At 39.2% G+C, this 21,676-nt stretch overlaps 1 protein-coding gene across 12 annotated transcripts in view; it reads left to right on the top strand.

Moving 5' to 3' along the window:
• DENND1A (DENN domain containing 1A) overlaps positions 1–21,676 on the top strand; it is a 191,663-nt gene that overhangs the window by 67,849 nt on the left and 102,138 nt on the right. For 10 of the 12 annotated variants that reach the window (XR_011089171.1, XR_011089169.1, XR_011089170.1 and 7 more), the window contains 4 exons: positions 8,957–9,026; positions 10,003–10,083; positions 12,205–12,258; positions 18,935–19,045. Coding sequence is in view for 9 of the 12 variants with exons in the window: in XM_068657021.1 (XP_068513122.1) it covers positions 8,957–9,026; positions 10,003–10,083; positions 12,205–12,258; positions 18,935–19,045 (316 nt within the window). In the remaining 3 variants the exon portion in view is untranslated. The remainder of the gene's footprint in view (positions 1–8,956; positions 9,027–10,002; positions 10,084–12,204; positions 12,259–18,934; positions 19,046–21,676) is intronic. The other 2 variants (XM_068657026.1, XM_068657027.1) reach the window with 1 other exon arrangement.

Genomic DNA, 21,676 nt, shown 5'->3' with positions numbered 1-21,676 from the left:
CTTGTGAAAAGCCATACCCGATCTGGTCCAGTTGGGGCAGATACTGAAAGAATGAGCATCTGGGGAAAAATGTTGAAAGCATAAAGCCTAAGTTGTTTAGTATTAGGAAAATGCCCCCCCCCCCCCCTCATTTTTTTTATCCTTCTTCACTGAGCTACCTGCACAAACTGGACCTGCTGACTGATAATCGAATACACGAGCTGCACGGCAGATGAGGTGTCTCCTGGGAAATACATATCTTAGAAATAAGCATTAAAATTAAGTTTTCCAGTCATCAACTCTGCAGTCCCTTCTTGTAAAAGAGAGGTTGCAAAGAATATACTAAGAATACTTTATTCGGCTAATGTTTAGCCATTAGTTACTGTTCTTATTGTCCGATGTGTTGGAGAAAAAATGTTTCGATGTAGTTTTTCCTTGTATTTGTGTATATATACATCACTATTCGTAGTTGAAAGTTTAGATGTTATCCTTTAACACTGGTGCTTATTTTTCTATGTGTTGATTTTGGTAACGTGTCTAAGCTGTGCGTTCACATTAATTTTGTAGAGGGATAAAATCATACCACTTCTGAAGTTGGTAGCAGCCAGAAAGTACAGGGAGTTGTTTACAAAAGAGTCCCATCGATTCTCCTTTTCTGTGGAAGCATTCAAGCAGCAAGACCTGCACAGTCTGTTTGGCACAGTAGCTGCTCTCAGCTGGCCCTGTGCCCTCCTGCTGTTAGTCAGGGCAAAGGATGTGCCAGATCTCAGATTGTAACGGAGCAGAGCCTGCTTGCAAATCTGCTTGTAGTTAGCCTGGGGCCTTTTGGCAGCAGACTACAGCCGAATGATTTAGTTGCAATCCTTTTTCCTTAATATTTTCCATCTGGCCAACAATGACCTATAAAAGCAGACACAAAACAGAGTTTGAATTATGAGGAGCGTAATAGTAAAATGCTTCCAAATCTCACTCTAGAACCTGCACCGACGGGTCGCTGCTGGGAGGGTGCCAAAGGAAGCTTGTTCTGCAGCGCTATTGCAACAAAGCTCTTTAGAAAAAAGCGTCGTAGTTCTGAAGTTCAAAGTTCTGCAATACTGAAACATGCATCTCAGTTGAACTCGTGACATGTTTCACTGCTTCCTACTTCTGCCTTTCTGATGATCCCGGGTGGGAAGCGGAGCGCTCTCAGTGAAGGCCCCCCCTGCGTTTCTGTCCCACAGGTGCTGCTCGGAGCTGTGCTGCCAGGAGCCGTGTGGGAGTGAGGGGTAGGGAGAACAGGGAAAGGAACCTGAGTATGGAAATGCTTTAGGCAGGCAGCAACAGGTTTGGGGAACTCCCATTCTAACACTGATAATACAGAGGTGATGTGTCCCAAGCTCCCAAATCTGCAGGAGTGGATTAATGCTCTCCACAATGAGCTGCTTCCACGTCCATGCTATTTGTCAGGTTTTCCAGCTCTGGTCAAAGCAGAAGTCTTGCTGTGATTGCAGTTAAACTAAATGCATGTAGTCCTCCGTGTTTTTGAAGTTTGTATCCTGTAAGAAAATTTGTGAACTTGTTTGTACAGCTCCAGAAGTTGGAGCAGTCCTGGCACTGTGAGCTTGGTGGTGTGCAGAGCTCAGCACCTTCACCTAGGCCTGCGTGGGGTGGGAGGGATTCAGGCTCACCAGAGGGGGCAGGAAGTTGTGAACCCTGTTGGTCATAGTCTTTACAGGAAAACTACAAATGAGTTAAACTAGGACAAGGCTCCAGAATATGATTCACACTCATGCTACAAACCTGAGAGGCCAGGTGAATCCTCTGAAGGTGCGTGTTTCACCTCGTTGGTTGTAATGAGACCTACTTTGGATCTAGGCGATCATTCAAAGTTAAAGGTGTTTTTAGTTGGTCTTGCCTGTGGAGTCCAAAATGCAAGCAGGGCAATGCTAATTTAACTGTTTTTTAGTGAATTTAAAGAATAACGAAGGCATGTCAAAGAAAGTTTTTTGAGAATTTTACCAAAGCTTTAACCAGGATTGCAAGTCAAAACACTTTTGTAAAATATCAGTGAGAAGGATCACAACAAAAAATGTCAAGTGTTAATAATACAATGTATTGCTACCAGTGGAATTAGGTAAAGCTAAGAATACTGCATGCTAGCCCAACTAGTTCACTGGTCTTGCCTACTGACCAGAAAGCAATTTTACTTAATTAATTAGTGCTTCATGTCACACCTCCTTTAGTTGCTGAACAACTGTAACAGAAGTAATTAAATCACGTCACTTTTTATTACCTTTGGCCCTGGCTGACTGGCTTGGAAGCTTCCCTTGTAGCGCTTCCACAAAACGAGTTGGTGCATCACCTTGGGGAAAGCCCAGGTCCCTGGCATCAGAAAGGTGGGGAGGAGGTGGCTGAAGCACCGGGTGGATGCGCCTTCTCTTCCGCAAGCGGATCGCTTCTGGGGTGCTCTGGGATGGCTCACAGAATGCATGTCAGGAATGAGAGCATCCAGTACTGGCTGGCAGATGAATACAAATTTCCCCAAATAAGATTGCATGGCAGCTTCTTCCGAAAATCAAGACCTGGCAGGGACCCTCAGGTGTTGCAGCAGTACTTGGAGGAGCAGGGACTGTTTTAGAGGTAAGACTGATGAGAAGTTGTGTGAGTTGACTTCTGCATGTTGTTTCAATAGGAAACATAATTCAGCCACACTGAAATGATAGGAGGAAAGACTTCGTACGGTGTTATAGAGGTAGTGCTATCTGGATTGTGTATGGATCTGAAATAAAAACCTAAATTTATAACCCCAGCTGTTTATCAGTGTCCTTGGTAAGGGACAAGGATAGTGTAGCTTCCTCCACAGCTACACAATCCAAGTATTATTTACCTCAGTGTGCTTTAGAATTAGTTTATGTTGGTTCAGCAGCTTCAGTGTTCAGAGAGTGAAATGATTGTGAGCAGGCTCCTATTTTGCACATAGGGAGCACTTCTGATTTATAATACAAAGTTCATAATTGTACTGAAATTTCCACTCAAACGTAGTAGTAGAGTACATAGGTCAGTAAGCATAGACGATTGGGCTTTAATGAAAAGGAGCTGTTTTTCTGCTCAAGGAAAAAGGATTAATTTGTGTCGGGATGAAAAGGGTGTTCAGGATCTGCTGTTTCAACTTGGGATAGACTTAACACTAGTCTTTGATCCCCAAATGAAATGTGATGGATTTCAACTGATGCCAGATGTCTCAAACCTAGTGGGAACTCCCAATTGTCTGCCACATCTAGAACTCTCTTCCAGCACTTTCGTTATACATTTCAGCATGATTTAAGAAGAGAGGTTCCTTGACAGGCTCAGACTTTGGAATCCTTCCTCTTGTAGCTTCAGTGGTGATGGCTGGGCTCCCACACTGTCCGATATATCCTGCCTTTTTGAAATCAAGCCCCGTGTGCCAAACTGCTCCATTTCATAACTATTTTGTTCTGTCCAGGAAACTTACTGCCACTAGCATCTGTAACTTTTCTACACCAACAAAAAACAAACAACAAAACCAAAGCAGCAACCCGTCCCCAGACTCCAAAGAGTCGCTGCCACTCTGCTGCAAGAGCCACTGCAGCCATCTGGGGAATGTTTGGGTTCGTGAGGGGTCAGTGTTTGGTGAGCTTGGGGTCTGTGTGTGAGGGAGACTTACCACTGCTGCTTAGATGGGGTCACACTGGGTAGGAAAACAGGAAAGGGGGAGTTCTGATTGACTTCTATTACTAATACACAGTGGCATGTCACCAAAGTAAGCTCTTGGTAATGACAAGTGTGTAGGCTCAAGACGCTACATAAGGTCTGTAACTTCTGTGTGAGCCGAGTTCCTTAATTTTGGGGTTAAATACTTCTAAAGAATGTGCGCGAATCCCATGCCTAACCTACAGAACTGTAAAACTGCCTCATGGGATCATGAAAGATCACCTGTGGGTATTTAATCAAAGGGAAGTTTAAAACAAATCTGGGAATAATGCAAAAATGCAACCTGGTCTAGTGGAAAGTGTCCCTGCCTTCTGGAGCATGAGCCACGTGGAGGTGGGCTTTCTTTTTAGTTAAAAAAAAAGAAAAAAGTGATTACAAGCAGTGCTGTTATCTTTTGGTTTGTTGGCTTTTAAGCCATTGAGAGTAGGAAGATCCTGGAAATGCAGTTTTCCACCTAATTTCATTGGCAATCATGAAACTTATCGTCACTGGAGGAAGTTCTCTTCAGACATCCTAGCTACAGCCTTGCTGGGGCATGAGTGTGTGTGCACATCTGCTGCCTGCACACAGTTTGTGTGTGTGTGTGTGTGTGTGTGTGCACAGCTCAGCGCAGTCCCTTCATGGCAGGAAGGTCAGTTTGATGTTCCCCAACTCCGGCTGCCGCCCTTTCGGGGGGGTCAGGGAATGTGACCTCCCATGTGCTGCTGTTGTAGTTTTTTCCTTTCAGATGTTAGAACACCTGAGCAGATTAATATGTTGAGAAATTCAAAGCTAAGTTGGCTGCAGCGCAGCATTTTCATCTGTGCAGCAGCTTGTATTGGGTGATGACATTTTCTGGTCCATGTCCCCTTTGAAGTATGGGCTGGGTGCGGAGAGCAGCATTGGGCACTGCGCCTTGCTCCTGTGGCCATGGGGCGTGGGGTTGCAGCCCCCCAGTGTCCCCCTGCCCCAGTGCCCCAGCTTGTGGGCTGGGAGCACATGGCCCCGCTGCTCCTCGCAGCCCTGGTGGACGTGGAGCTCTCGTAGGGCAACCATCCAGCCCCGCTGCGGCACCGTGCTCGTTCGCTTCTTTGTACATCTTGGAAATAAAGATCCTTCCTGTTGTCTCAGCCTCCTCGCCTGTCAGTTGTTGGTTTTGCACCGGCGCTCTGTGAGCGCTGCGCTTTGGAAACGTTTGTATTTACAAGCTGCAGCGCAGCTCTGTTGTCTTAAGGGTTTGACTGACCCTAATTGCTATGACACATGTAACTAATGATGTTTTGTACTTTCAAGGAGCGCACTAAAAAGGTGATGACATATGAGTTACTGAATAAGGTACTGTGCAACTGGTGCAGGGGAGGTTGTGCAGACCTTATGTAGCACAATAAGCAGCTTTCCTGTGCCCAGGTTTGCTTCCCGTCAGCCTGGCCAGGCTCCAGCGCCGGGGCCGTGCTGCTCGCTGAAGGCTCTGCGGAGAGGAAGGCCGAGGGCTGAACGGTCTCGCAGCTAAAGCCCACATTGCTCAGGCTTTGATTTCATTTTCGTGATTTGTGGCGAATGCACTGCTATACAGATAGGGATATACACCCGCCCACCTCACGTGTCTTGGTGAGGAAATTGTAAAACTGAAATGAATTTTATTGCCCATTTATTTTTGTTTGCTCTTCAGCCGTGCTCTGATTCACGCTTACTGGGGGCTCTGAACTCCGGCTCCCCAGAGAGCCTCCAGCCTGACGCCTCCCCGGGGCGGCACGAAGGACGGGGTGCGCGTGCACGTGGGTGCGTTGGGGCGCGCTCCCACACTGCGGTGCTCTGGGCAATTTCACTCCAGAGTGCTTCCCTTCCTTTGTTTAACCTCTGACCTGTGAAAACAAGAGTTAATCAAAACTTCTAAGGTCGCTAAGAGGAAGGGGAAGTGTTTGGTTACAAATTAAATATGAGCAAGTCATAAGCCATAAATCTGCAGCGCTGCTACCAGTTGTGCTCCTTCGCTGCCGCCGTGCAGAACGAGTTTGGTTCTCCCGCTCCTGCAGGACGGGTGTTTTAAGGCTGCCTCGTGGAGTTGCTTTTTGTAAGAGAAAATCCACACCTTTTTTCCTCTCGGCAAATATCTGGAAGGAATTCCAGATAACTATTTCTCGGTCCTTTGTGAAGTTAGCTGATCACAGTGGGCTCTAAAAGAAGCAGAACTGTTCCACTCCGGAGTGGTAAATTAGTAAGTGATGGAATCGGTTACTGAAATGCAATGACTTCCGAAGTTAGTGTAGAAGCAGAAGTTAGTTTCCTAAGAAACCCAAAGCCTTCGGGATGAGAGATGTCCTGAATCCTGCCATGACAAGGAGGGATGTGAAACCGGGAGGTCTCAAGGGGGTTGCAGAGGACTTCCTTGGCTCTCGGAGCAGAACTTCTGTTATTGGAACTGCCAGATAACTTTGTGACATCTTGAAGACTGTAGTCTTTTTGGTTTCTAATAAATATATTCTGAAAATAAGTATGTATGTAGAAGCGTAACAACATCGCGTTTGAAGAAATCTAGAAGTAAGATGGGATTCCTAAGGATTCCCTTTCATGTGAAAATCGTGCTGGAACCCTTCAGGGCTGGAAGGTTTGGTTCAGTTGTTTAAGGTGCCTGGTTTACAGCCCTGTTGAACCAAGTTTTCCATGTGTGTGGATCTCCAAATACCAATGGTCATTAAAATGAGACCACTGTACTGGTATGTTTTGAGTTTCATGTTATTGTTCCTTCCAGAAGGTTAAAAAAAAACCTGAAAACTGAAGTCACAATTCAGGAGTAATAAGGAAATACGTCGGATATATATATATATATTTATGCTGTATATATATTTGTACACATATAACCTGTATAGTAACTAAAGAAAATAATCTCGTCTACATTCTTTATAGTGCAGTCCACCAAGTCCACTTTGCTCAGATTTCCACCAAATTCTGTGAAGGATACTGAGTTGCCTAAACGCCCTAAGGACTCTAGGCCTTTAACATTTTAAATCTATTGAATTTATTTCTGAGGTTTCTTATACACCCCTGTGGTTGTTTAAAAGCAGAATGAACCCCCCCCCCCCCCACTGATTCTAGTAGTGTGACTTCTTGCAGTACTAATACATCTCTATGCAAGTCATTTGTAATAGGCATGATAAATATGTGGATATTACAGTAGGGCAAGGTGTTAGAGCTTAAACTGATAGCAGTTCATGATGTGAAATGTTGGCTATGTCACGTGGTTAAAGTCAGTTTATGGCAGCTTTGCAGAAATTCATAAATGCTTTTTTTTTTTTTTTTTGCTTCTTTTACCCTGTGCTTTATATGAACCCATACTAAATATTTAGATCTTTTATAAATACATTTATTTGGCAAAACTACTTAGTATTGGCTGTAGTTCATTTGTTCATAAACTTTCTACTTGAAACAGCAGCTTTTGTGGCGCTTTGGGGTGTTTCTTCTGTTGCTGCTGCTGGTGCTGTCGTGCACCTCTCGAGCAAAAGCTGCGTAAATCCCCCTGTGCATTGGGTTGTGCTGAAGTCTGCTTCAAATATCAACTGATTTCCTGAGCAATTAAGCAGAACTTTAAATATGCCTTCCTGAAATAAGGTTAGGTTTACGTACCGTTAGGGAGCTTTCTGTCATCTTGGCTTTCTGTTTTTTCATCTTTAGACTGTCTTCTGTTAGATAGTTGCAAGGCTTTGTTTACCAAGTTCTTAATCTCTACTTAGCAGATATGTTTCGAGAGGATTTCTTGTTACTCTGGTAATAGCTTTTAACTCAGCTGAAGTTTATTTAACTAAACAGAAAGAAAGAAACTTATCTTCTGACTAATCCTTCTTGAATGTTTACGATACATGCCAAGCTTAAATGCTGTTTAAAGTGGTAATTGTCTGTCTTTCTGCTCTATTCTAATACACAGTTTGTAAAGATGCTTAGAGCATATTAATTTAAACGATAATACTGTCATATAACATGAAAAGTTAAGTTCCTTATCAGCATATTTCGATAAGCTACTTACATTTTACAGTAGCATTTTCAGGCTTCAAACAACTGTTCGTGATGGAGTGCCGTTCACTTTATCTGTCTCGTATATAGCTTCTCACCTCATTTATCACCCCAAGCTGTACAGTCGGGAACCATGGGGCACTCGCTTCTTCAGAGATGTCAGGATGTAGTCATATTTTATACAAACTTTAAATCCTGTCTAACTATATCAAAATAGAATCCATTTGCTTCAGAAAGCATCTGTGATTAAAAGAAGAGGCAGTTTGTGCGTCATGCAAACTTCTTCCTATTCGCTACAGCTGAGGGGAAATTCCTTGCTGGGTTTAGAAAGGAAAGGAGATAAAGAACTGTGCCATGAAGAAATGGTACAAAGTCATACCGAGCACACTGTCATGAAAAGTAACATCTTAGCTGTCTTATTGTATAGAATGGAAAAGTAAAGTAAATGGAAAGGATAGGATTTTCTGCATGTTTGTGTCTTTAAATTTTGTTTCTCTATTACTTTTATAAGTTGCGTGCAAATTTGCTTAGTTTCTGTTCTACCTAACTAAGGTAACTGGGGTAAATACGGTGATATGTGATGTGGAATAAGATCTGACAGCCGTAGTTACAGCGTTTTATTTTAAAAAAGTCAAAGTATTGGTTATGCAATGTAAAAAAATAATTATATATAAAAGAAAATCTGGTAATATCAGGATTCAGAACCAAAACAACTGCTTATATTCAGTTTGCTAGATCCTCAGGAACTGTACTGAATACTAGTTATTAATCATATATTTTGGGAAATGATATGAGTAAAATTGTTCCACCATACATAACACAGATAAATTTGTCTACTTAAATCTTATAGGTTTAAAAACTTCCATTGGACTGTGTGTTTGTTGGAAATAGGGTGAGAAGAAATTCCTGTGGACTTCCAGCATTGACCTGCCTGACACCAAAGTTTATTTACAGCCAGTGCTTTATTTTAAGCCTAGTGGCCATAAGTGGCAGGAAACTCGGGGAAAGAGTAATTGCTGATGCTCAGTTCCCAAAATAAAGGGATGCTTCAGCCTTCTGGCTGTCTCCTCCTTCAGACAAAAGGTCCAATGTGGCTTTCCTAACAGATATTTATAATGTCATGTCTGGTAGATGCTGTTGTTCAGGATGTGTATATATATATATATATATATGTACATATAAATATATATATATAAGCTAGCAATCTTGGATTTATTAACTGAAATATAACAAGTTGAATGTATACCTTTTCTTCCTGTTTTTTGTTTGTTTTTTGTTTTAGTTACCTCCCATGGTTTGAAGTCTTTTATAAGCTGCTCAATGTCTTGGCAGATTATTCAGCAAAAGGACAGGTATTATTCTAAAGTACTAACCCTTCTCTTCCCTGCCCCAATATCAAATGAGGGAGAGAGGATAACAAACAAGCTGTTTTAAGAAGTGCTCAGATCAGAGGTGGCTGAGTGAATTAGGAATCTCTGCTGTACAATAACATGGAAGTCCATATTCAGCTAGGCTGAAAGTTTGACAAATGCCTATGAAAAACAAATATGCTTTTAGATTATAACATCCGAGAACATAACTATGGATCCAAGACATGGTCTTCCTGCAGCCGTCCATACTGCACACACTTTTGATTACCTGAACTGCATTCACAAATCACCATAACCACAAAATTCCCGTACTGCGGTGTTCTGTGCAGCTTGGACAGACGGATCTCTTACCCAAGTGTACTTCTCATGTCCAGAAGCATAGAACTAGACGTACTGAGGCAAAATGTGTACACACGTAGCATTATCTAGCCTAGCCCATGTAGATGCTGGTTTTGTTTTTAAAGCAAAACAAGGTATAATTCAATTTTGAGACAGTGTAAAAATGTGAACTATTAAGTTTTTTTTTTCCTAGTTTGAGGTAGAATCACTTAGGATTGTACCTTCATCTAAAAAGGCTAAATACTTTTGATTTTATCCTGAGCTAGTGAGTTGTTTTAAAGAATTTGCAGAGAACACTGGCTTGTTCCAAGCCGAGTCATTACGTAGTGCATAGCTTGGTGACTCAGCATGTTGCAGAAACATGTGGAAATACAATGTGGGGGGAAAAAAATCTAAAAAAAATAAATAAATTGTGTTATAAAACCAGCCATCAGAGGAAACTCCATTTATTTCTGTTTGTAGTCAGATGTGTCAGATCATTCCAATACCTCAAAATTCTCTAGCCCCCCAAATCACAAACACTGTCCTTCCATCTTGGGGTTTAGCTTGTAGCAATTCCTACTTAGTGTTCCTTTGTTTTTGTTTTGTTTTGCTTTGCTTTGCTTTCTTCTTTTTTCAGGATAATCAAAGGAGCGAGCTCCTTGAGACACTACATAAGCTCACCATCCCTGAGCCGGGAACCTCTGTTCATCTTGGAGTGGTAAGTGAAGTGAGAGGGACGTGAAGTAAGGTGTGTAATTTTCATTGCATATCATAATAGAGGAATGTCAAAAGCAATTTTCCTTTTTGGAACTTGGTATACAGATGTTGTTTTCCTGTGAGGACTCAGAGCTGTGAAATTCCCCTTTTCACATTTGGGGCCCTCTGTTTCCCTTTCCTTAACCTGAAATGTCTTTGAAATGCTGTTCTTTGACTGGAGGAAGAGTGTGTGTATTCCCCATGGAAATGTCTCACCAGATCATTTGCGACCTGCTAGAGGTCACAGAGCAGCAGCATGACATTTATTGTCCACACTTCTGCAGAACTCAGACCCTGCAAGTGTGCAAGGGGGACAAGACTGGAGAGCAGTCACGTACCTGCCATAGCAGCATTTTGAGTATTAACTTTATCAAATTTTCCTTTTACTCCTCTTCCCTCTAGGAAAAAGACTCACCCAAATAAGATTTTATTTCATTTTTGTATCTTTTAAGAACACTGAAAGTATAGAGGTGGGATTTTATAGATGGGATTGTGTTTTGCAGTTAGTCTGTTGTTTGTTTTGTTTTTGTTTTTATTCAGATTAAATTTTGCACAATAACCTGATGTTTCAGGTTGTTGTGGAAAAACACTAAAGATGCACATTGCTGCAGTTGCCAATTAGTATTTAGAGTTTGCGTGAAACTAGCGGTGTGTGTAGCTGCAGTTCTCTTCTCCCTCTCTCATTTCCTTTACTCCTTCTAAAGTATTTTTTGGCAACGAGCAGCTTACTCTCATCACTTCGCCCTGTAATGTCAGTTGACAGGTAACAGTTGTTTGGCCTTGCTAGGTCACCAGCTGGCAGTAGAAATGTCCCAGCCCTTTGGAGGCTGGCTGTTTTATGAACAGTGTTTCTGTTTGACCAAGGGGAAGAGCTGTCTTGAAAGCCGAGGATCATTTGGGATATTTCAGTTCTTTCATACCAGTGGTTTCAAGGAATGCTGCTGGTCTCCCCTTGCCCCCAGACATTTCGTGGGCAATGAAGCAAGAAAGGATATGGAGAAGCAGCCAAGGGACTGTTTGCTGCGATACCTTAACGCGTTTTATTTTGGCTGTTTGCAAGCCTGTTTGCAATTGTGGTGAGGCCACTGTTTGTGATGTTGTTGTGTATTCTCTTGCTGTGTCCTTTCATTGCATCTTCCCAGCCAAAGTAAAACAATAAAATATCAAAAAGCAAAAGTTTGTGTTTATACATTTAGTGTCTGTTGCAGGTTATAGACTGTTCACAAAGCTCTGAAATGTATGAAATGAATATAAAAGAAAATTGTGCCAACTCTGGAACTGTGCCAGGACTGTAACAGTCTTTAAAGTTTCAGCAAGTAATTAATAAATAGTCCTAAGACAAATTGTGAAAATTTTGAACATACTGTGAGTTGCATAAACATCAGTTTACAGAAACACCTTAGTTATATGCTTTCTTTTCCTTTCCCAGTGCCATAACCAAGAATCATGCAAGTTGTGTGTTACCAGAATGGGAACTAGAGTAAAACTGGTTTCTTGGACACTTAAAACACGTAGCAATATAATGGGCTGTGAAACTGAGAAACTGGTAGTCTTTCAAATTCTTTAAGGAATGTATTACTTCACTAATATGTTTCAGATAGGCTAAAACTTAAGAAGTATTTCTCAGTAAATTTCCATAACATCACTGTTGTCTTTAATCAAACCTACTAATGCTGTTCGTCAGAAAAGGACCTGCTTGCTGTTGTTTCCTGTAGATCATCATGCAACTTGCAGTGGTCTGAGGGAAGTTGGTCTGAGTTATGGACTACCTTAGAATTTTCTTGGCGTATATCATACATTGTGCAAGTCTGTGGCAGGGTCTCTACAGAACAAAACAACCTAATCTGTCTTTTCAGGAGCATTTGGTACTTCCTATCTGATTCCATTTTGTATTGCATTTGTGATCTGAGATTCCAGCTTTTGAAATCCAGGACAAACAGGTCGTGTTGGTAGTTGGTAACAAATGTTCTATCAATTTTACTTAGCTGAGCAACTACTATTACTGCTCTTACTAATATGAAGCAATAAATTCAGATTTCTTTTGACAGTATGAAAATAATCACTCTCTGCTCTTCTTTTATAGCACTCCTACTTTACTGTGCCTGACATCAGAGAGCTTCCTAGTATACCTGAAAATGTGAGTACTGCAGAGGACCAGGCACTTTGCCATTTCTTTTTAATATCAGCAGTAAAATAAATGACTAGCCTTACCTCTGTTTGGCTTGGTAATACATTGTATTCTGTTAAATATTGCTAGTTGTTGAAGTAGATTTTAAGTGGCTAATTTATACTAAGTAGTGCGTCTGGGGGAGAATTGTGTTTCCAACTGCAGAAGTACATAAGTAAAAGGCCTCTTGAAGTACATTGTAACAGAGGAGAGTTTTTAATATTTGCCATTCAAATTAAGCAAAGATATCAAATGACCAAATTTGACCCATGACTGGGAAATTGACAGAATAATTATCTTAAGCTGTAAGTCAGGGTAGTTATACAAAAAACATGAAGCCATTTATTACTATCACTATTATTACTGTCTCCATAATTTCTTGGTCGTAATAAGTGAGAAAATTTAAATTATACATCTGTAGTTTTAGCCTGCTCAAAATTTGCAAAGAACATGGATTTGGTAACTGTCTGTATGTGAAGGCATTGTAGTATTTCAAAAAAAAATCAGAGAAAAATGATGGTGTTAATTTGCATGACAGATAGCTCTTTACAATAAGTCTATGAAATATTCTTGAAAATAATCCCAAGACAGTTTTGGTTACCATTTATGTGAGTACTACATGAGTCCTCCTTTATATAAAAATGTAGAATTTGGATAGAAAGGAATTTAATCCCTTTATCAAGATGACCAGAATAAGCTGAATGATTTCACATTTATAATTTTTATCTTCTGCATCCAGACTCAAGTTTTATTCTCTACTTTTTGACCTCATGCTGTTTCCATAGTCTCGTTGGTTTTCTTGATATGTTAGAAGCTGAAATTAAAAACTAAATTTGGAAAGCAATTATTTTGACCTGTTAGAACATACTGGTTTGAAATAGTTTTTATTTAAAAAAAAATGTTTCAGAACAATATTTTATTGCTTTTTTATGTTTTTATTCATTAAAGTGGTCTTATTAAAATCAATCAAGGATATAATCTAGATACTCGGTATCTTCAGTGGAAAAATTCGATGTTTCAAACATATATATTACTAATAATTATGGAGTATCAACTACAAGTTTGGTATTAACTTGGCTTGTTCTTCAAGATGCTGTCAGAATTCAGATATCATATATCCTTACTTAAACCATTTTGTATTGATTCAGAGGAACATGTAGGTTTATAGGCTCTTCTGCTGCTTCAAAGCTATGTTATTAGCTGGAACTGCTCAGGCTGTCATTCTTTCTTTGTATTAACATCTTCCTTCTGTATCATATTTATACCACAGCATTCAGAAGTTTGTATATGTGATTTAAAGTTGAAACTTATTAAGGACAAAGTACTAATTTATAAATTGATATGGACAAAACAAAAACAAAAACAGATCTAATAGTCATTCAGTGAGACCTTTCTGAAAGAATGACATAGGAGACCAGTAAATATAGTTTGTTTGTAAGGTAGTTTTCTGAAAATGTTAAACATACCTGTTTATTTAGGGCCACTTTTTCTGAGACATTTTAAGCATCACAAAATTGTCTTGTATGCTTTTCAGCATGCCTCAGATTTCTAACCAGATGATAGGCCTGTGGGAAGACAGTGCTGGCATTTGCTTCTCTTAGATATTCTTTAATATGCTCCTGCCATGTCTCTTAGCCAATTTTCTATGTCTGACATCTCAGTTTTCTTCCCTGAGTATTTTGAGGTCTGTCTTAGCACCATAAACCTCAGTTTATGGCATGAAAGAAAGAAAAGGGAATCATCAAGACATTATTTCTCATTCATGGGTGGTTTGTATAACAGATTATACTTGGGGCTTTTTATTTTTGTTTAAAAATGTTGTTGCTAGCTTTTCTGTGTTGTAGACTTTTCGTGCTGACATGTATCCTCTCAGTAAACTCAATAGATGTAGGTTTTGCTATAAGGCACTTTATTTTTCTAGAAATATGATACATTAGAGGTAGTTCCAGAGTCAGTTCTTAAATCTAAACCAGCTATCAATCTAGTGTATTCTCTGTTCTAATCCAGACATGGTTACTTGTTTATAGGGGGAATATTTTATGTTAATCTCTTTTATACTACTCATCTCAAACTTTAACAGTTTTTGTTTGCTAAGTCTCAAATCACCTGGAGAATAAGGAATTAAGTTAATTTCCAGTTTACAGGCTGGTAAATTAGAGGGCGGAGAGAAATGAGCTAGTAATGGTAAGTAACCAGTGACAGGGTTTAAAAGTAGGTCTTCTGGCTTGTGCCTTCTTTAACTGATACAGAGCAGCTTAATAACATACACACTACACAGTGAAGGCTTCACAAAGTATAGCTGTATTTATGCTCTGTTGGTTATGTCTGCTCGTGATGTTCGCTCTATATTCAAAGGTATGAGTCAGCTTCCCAAAACATTTGAGCAGGAGACGTGATGAATGCTCATGAATCAAAGGCTGTTATAAAAGCAGAGGCCTTGGGCCAGAAGGAGTTGGAAACCCTTTGAAAGCTGAATGTTCAGCTTTCATGGGAAGGAGTGCCATGTGATGCTAAAAAGCGTCCTCTTTGAATCATTGAGTGGTGCTGATGTGCCTCAGAGAGAACGTGACTGTTTCACTGTAGGTATCCCTTGCCCTGATGTCACTGTGAAGGATGGACTCTCAGCAGCGTCTGGGGTGAACCAGGGCACCTCTCGGAATAGACCTGGAAGAACATTTCATTCAGATAACACGTATCTGTACCCATATCTGCACACCCAAGTTTTAAAAGACAGGGCTTGTAAGAAAGAAAAATATTAAAAATCAAATCCATTGTTCTAACTCTTGTTGCAGTTCATCATCTTCTATTGCTCAGGTATATTTTATGTATTTAAATACCACATAATTCATTATGAGAATTTTATCTGTCCATTAATGTAACTTTCATGTAGAATTGCAGCATGTGATGTAATAGTACAAGGATATTAAATGAGCATAAATCTCCATAGATTTTAATCAATTGGCCTGCTTTATTCAAAATTCTACATATCAGTAATTACATTTTAAAACCTATATTAGCAAGTTTCAGTATACACACTGAAGTTGTATGTAATGATGAATGGAGACCTGCAGAGAGCTCTGTTTGGGATGTTAACGTGCTTGTTGCAGTTATCTGACTTTGTGCCAGACCAATGTGTTTCATGAGCCACAAAACGTTTAGCACAGACACTTTGATGTAACAGCTAAGCATTCACTTTTTCAAAACATTTAAAATATTTGTAAATATATTTGTACATGCATTGTGACTTCAGAAAGATATTGAGTTCAGTTCAGGAAATACAGTGCAAGTGTGTACATTTCCCAGTAGTGTGTGTTTTATTTCAGAGTTAACGGGTACGTTAGCAGTCTGAGATGACCATAGAATTATAAAATGGTTTGGGTTGGAAGGGACCTTAAAGATCATCTAATTCCAACCCTCTGCTGCGGGCAGGGACACCTTCCACTAGAGCAGGTTGCTCAAAGCCCCCTCCAACCTGGCCTTGAACACTTCCAGGGATGATGAAGTACTCGTGGTGGTGACGTTATGGTTTATATTCTTATATTCTTTTCATTCCAGCTCTTATTTCACGCTGCCTATTTTTTCACTTGCTGTGATTTATATCTTTTGATGCCAGTTTTCCTTATTTTGTCCTTTAAATTTTTAATTTCTCTGTTTACACCATTTTCTAAAGTGTATTGTCTTCATTATTTTGGTCTCTGGAACAGCTGCATGGCACTATAAAAGTATGTTAACTGCATAACAAATGACCTAATCCATGTTAGATTTTGCAAGTGTAATATTTCAAAGTAAATAAATTTCTAAATAAGATCAGGGATTTCCAGTGGGAGGATGAAGAAGGAAACCTGTCTCCTTCTGATGACTTGTCCTAATAAGAAATATACTGAAGTCATGTAAGTACCTTTCAACAGCAGCCTAAGATGCGTGTAGTGTAATACACGTTCTTATTACTTCCCTCTTATTTTTCCAGAGGAGTGAACTCATTCTTTTGTTCCTTCAGTGAAAAGTTCTTCGTTAGATAACAGAGAAGAGAAGAATATTTTTGATCTCAGAAGGCAATGTGCATGTGCATTTACTGGTATTAAATAGCAAATGATCAAATAGGCGATTGATCTAGAAATTAACTTGCAAAGGAACAGAAGGAAATTTTGTAGCCATTCCTTCTGAATTTTGAGAGGAGTGGGGATTACCAGTTCCCATATTTTATTATGAAAATCCCACTCTTTACTCTCTCAAGAAAGGTTTAAATCCTAGACACAAAATACACAACAATTATACTGCAAATTGGAACACTTTCATTTGTATTTATTTAACTCATTCATGGTTTTGTCACTTACGAGACATGTCTTTCAAAATACATGTGTAAGTCCCAATTTCATCTTCAAAGATGACAGCTTTCTTATAAATAAAACTTAGAGCTAACACGTGAATTTCCTTAGTATCAATATATTCCCATGCAGCCCACATGCTTCGCAGGTGTTGTTGGCAAATTTCTGAGAGCAGAGAAGACTAAAACCTTATAAATCTTTCCATCTGAAAGTACGTTTCTCTGTCAAAGCCACTTTCAGTAAACTTGAAAGAATAATTGCAAATCCATTCCCTGTGTCTGTTTTCCCTCTCGCTAGTCGATACTTTTGCCTTATAAACACGTACACACACATGCATGTCTACTTCTTTGGGCAGAATGTAGAGATAAAGTGCTCCTTTTGTCATGCCCTTAATTTGGGTGGCATCAGAGGGAGTTCAGTGCTACTTGAAAATTCTTTTAATTCACACTATTTGCAGTAATTGTGTCGTCATGCACTGTGTTTTGGCGTCGTGGAAAGATGGGTGAGAGGGGGAAGAAGAAACGTAGAGAAGACAGCTTATGTTTAGACAAAAATATCATGCTAATCAGCACAGATGGGATGAGAAATACAGAAAAAGTACATGATAGTTTAATAGGTTTTTGGCAAAATGTGTTGGCTGTTGTGTTTTTTTTTTTTCTTTTTTTTTCATTTTGAATATACCTGTCTGATGCTGTTGGTCTTCTGTAACAAACCTGAATGATTGTTTTATATTAATGTTTGAAGCTAGCTGTAATGAGTTTATTTTTTACCCATCTAGATGCTGGTACAAAAGTCTTCCAAATACAATGCTTAATTTTTCTTTAGCTCTTTGTGTTTGGATGGCAAGCTGTGGAACATATTTCTGCACAGTATGAAGCATCTTGGCAGACTTCTCAGGCCAAGTATTGGTGGTTTTAGAGTTATCTTTGGATCTGTCAAAAGTGCTAATGGGCTTTGTTGAGCTTCTTTAAGTTTCTAAATCATATTTGCTTTTTGCTTTTCTGCGCTTTTTTATTTAACGATGATTAAGATTGCGCTTGAATTCATGACTAATCCAGTTTTCCTCTCACATGTGCTTTTTGTATAAGGCTGTCTTTATCATATAGCAACCCTTTCGTACCCATAAGCTACTTGGAAACAAATTCCCTAATTCAGCATTTTGGGGATGTGTTAACATTCCCAGCACCACTGCCCTCTTTAATTTCAGTGGTTTAAGAAGTGAAAATACCCTCTGTAAACAAAAGACCTTCTTTGTTTGTCTTGCACTGTGAGGCAGAAAAGCCCCTTTATTTTAGGAGAATGTGTTATGTTTTGGTCAGGTTATCTACCTTGTAGCTTCCTAGTCTTGTTGGTGAAGATTTTAGGAAGTATTTATTCTGCTAGTTCTTAGAAAACATCATAATAATTTAGCAAATAATACTGAATCGTGCCACTGCAGTGTGTGCACAGCATCATTACGTTGAGAATGATGCACTGGTAGCACTGCTGGCTGATGGGAAGGTGTGTGGGATGAAGTGGCCATAGTTTCTTGTGTAGTTTCCTTTCCTCCTTTTGTGTTGTTTTTTGTTTTTTTTTTTTTTGAATTACAGTCACTTGCAGTAATTTTTCATAGGTACTTTTTTACTGTTTCTGAGCAGCAAAAACATGGTGGAAGAACCCTGCGCTGCTCAGGAAGTGTGCATGTAAATTTTTACTGGCCTTTGTTGCTTGTGTCCTGGTCTTTCTGTCTGTGCTTTAGAGGCAGTTTGCATGCAAACTTTGTTTACAATATTCTCATGCTGTGATTATTTTTTAGACTACATAAGCATATTGGTCACAGGTAAAATTGGATGTTTGAGTGTTGAGTGTACAAAATGAGATCAGATGACCTGTGTAACTGTGCTTAGCTTGTGTTAGATGCCGGTGTGTATTTCCTGTGATCAGAATTGTTCTGGCGTAGACTGGGCTTAGATTGTTTTTCTTCATGAACTTGAATTTGCCATATTAGAAGTGTCATACTAGAACATGAGTTTTGTACGTCGTCAGGTGGCTTTGAGGTTTCTGTAGAAGTGACAAAACCTATTTTTTCTCTGAGAAATATCTTGCATTTTAGAAGCTGTGTATGAAATATCATCAGTTTTATTAATCCAAGACCCAGCTCCCCAAAAGTTAGGGGGAAAAAAACGCAGTTAAAAACTGCTCTGGCACAAGATGACCTACTGTGTACATAGCCACTTAGTAGGTGTAGCATAACAAGAGGAAATCTGCCTTTGTTTGTTTGTTTTAAAGACACTTGTTTTTGTAATACCATGAATCAAAAATTATTTTCTCTCTCTTCCTAGAGAAACCTGACAGAGTATTTTGTAGCAGTTGATGTCAACAACATGCTGCATCTCTACGCCAGTATGCTGTATGAACGCCGCATCCTCATTTGTTGTAGTAAGCTCAGCACTGTAAGTAAACTGCAGAATAATTTCTTCTATGCAAAGTATTTTTTTAAGAATGACAGTCATACATAGGCAATAACTTGAAATATCTAGAATGTGAGGAACAATGGATATAACTTCCCACTAAAATACAGAATTGAAGTTGGTCTTCCTATACAAATGAACACAGAGAAATTTGTGAGAAATCCTCTGCCTGGTGAAGGACTTGGTAACAGAGATGGAGCTCTGCTTTTACATTTACATATAACCATAATCATTAGTATCTATATGATTAAACTTACTGCCATGGGGTGGTCTCGAATTCTAGAAGAAGATATCTAAGCATATACTGATGTGCCTCTAGCCATTCAGAATACTAGAATTTATTTGTTTAAGAAAAAAATATTTTTAATATATAAAAGCAATAAATGCATGAATGTACTTGGCCTGTGAAAAGAGTCCAGAGGTGCTGCAGAGTCTCTGTCCTTGGAGATATTTAAAACCTGACTGAGCAATGCCCTCAGCAAACAGCTCCAGTTGATGATGCTTTGAGCAGGGCAGTTGGGGTCAGATTTGATGATCTCCAGGGCCCCTTCCAACCTCAGCTATGTGACCTCAGCTCAGTTCTGTGGTTCTAGGTGATGACTTTACTGAACTTCTGTTGGCTTTAACATTAAAATGAGAAAGGTTTTTTTGATCCAGTATTCCCTGGGGGGTGTTGGTGCATACATGCACTAATATTTATGCCATAGCATAAAAAGTCCCTTTTTGTAATTTACTTGACAGAAAAGAAAGAAAAAAAAAAAAGGATAAATGATACTGTCAGATGGATGTTCTAGTGACCTTCTGTGGATGGAGCCAAGGAGTGGGCTAAAATACATTGACAATCCATGATTTTTGCTGTAGTTTTGTTTGATAAAGTTGTCTTAATGCTGTTTAGACTCCATCAAGTATCTCAGAGATAAAAGGTACTGAACACTCTAGAGTGCTCTCTTCTAAAAATGACTGCACATCAAAACCAAGCACAAGCTTGATTTAGTTCAAAGTTTTGTGTTATGCATTTGAAGGTTTATCAGTCAATAATATTGTGATTTTCTTTATAAAAGAAAATGTTAAGTTTTCATTCTGTTTGCTCTGTTAATGGGTATTGATTGCTTTCCTTTATAAATGATAAGCATAAGATAGTTTAATAAATGTTGCTTTCTAGTGTTATGGACTAAGTACTTGAATGGTCCTTTCTAAAATACAAGCTTCCATGTCCATTTTGTGTGGTATTACTTAGCCTGTTACTGTTTGACCATGACCTACTTTGTATTTGAGATTTGAAGCTGCTTCATGGAATTGTAAATACTATGGATGGCAAAAATTAAAAGGTGTAGGAAGGATCTGTTGATACAGGGTGGAAAAAGGAAAGAGAGTAAGACTTCATACTAGATATAAGTATTACAATATAATTTTGAAAGGTAGGTAAAACTGTGCCAGTTAAAGTAATCCCTGGGGCCTACTAATAATTTTTTAATTGTTTACAATCAATCCCACATGTAAATGTGTTCTAGGTCCTCCCTAGTGAACTAAAACAAATAAGATGTAAAGAAGTGTTTATTTCAGAAAAGTAAAAAAGTGGAAAGAATAGTAACTTATCAGAGAAGAGGAAAGAGAATGGTTATCCAAAGTATTTTGAAATGTGTGGTTGGTTGGTTTAATCTCTCTCTTTGTGACAGAGCCTAGGAAGAAGAATTACTTACCTGTCACTTTGCCTTTCTTAATGAGCCGTTTCACAAGTAGGGTTGTGTTTTCTTTCCTATCTTTCTGCTTTTCCTCTTCCTTTTGCCTCTGTCCAAGATAAAAGCATGTCTCGTTCTTCGGTAGGGAGGGGTATTCATACTGTGTGTTCTTATCTTACAACTTTATATATAAACTGCTCCAAGATTGGAGTGACAGTGTAAGACAGGTTTGAAGTGTTGGGCCAGAGCCAGCGATTCCTTGCCTGCACACTCTGCTCTGCATGTTCCAGCAGTAGGAACAAGCTGCATTATTTTATTTCAAACTGTGCTCAGCAGAAGCCAAGACCTTGTAACTGGAAACGTACCAAACTGAGAATTCTCAGAGTGGAGGGAGGCTGGGGTGGTGGTGAGAGGGGGTGGTTTCTTTGTGGTTTTGGTTTGGTTAGGTTTGTGTTTGTTTTTTTTTTGTTTGTTTGTTTTTTTTTGGGGGGGGTCGTTAACAAAAAAGTGGAAGGGACCTATATGCAGTTAGTTTCATTTTGAGAGACATAGCACACTTCATACCTAAGGCTTAAATGTAATATTAGGTAAAAGAGGGAAAATTAAGCAGTCTTGAGTAGACAAGTCTTTTATGGTAGACTGCATTCTGTGGTATCGTAAAGCATATGAAATTCAAATTTTGATTTCAAGTGTCCTTAATATGGCTATTTAAATATGATTTAGAGGTAAATGAGTCTGTATTTATTAGCTACTTTATAAACCATATGTACTGAGACCATGGAAGATTTCTTGCTGTTTTCTTGGATTTTTTTTTCCTACAAAAGGAAACTCAATTCATTTCTCAAAATGTTAAAGCAATTACTTTAAATACACACACACATAAAGTACTCTGTGATCTAACTACTCATGAAAAGCCAAATGTGAATCAGAATGC

The sequence above is a fragment of the Anas acuta genome, chromosome 20 (genome assembly GCF_963932015.1).
Source record: "Anas acuta chromosome 20, bAnaAcu1.1, whole genome shotgun sequence".
In the NCBI taxonomy this organism is placed as follows: domain Eukaryota; kingdom Metazoa; phylum Chordata; class Aves; order Anseriformes; family Anatidae; genus Anas; species Anas acuta.
Note: the sequence above shows the minus strand (reverse complement) of the source record. Positions and strands in the feature narration are given on the sequence as shown.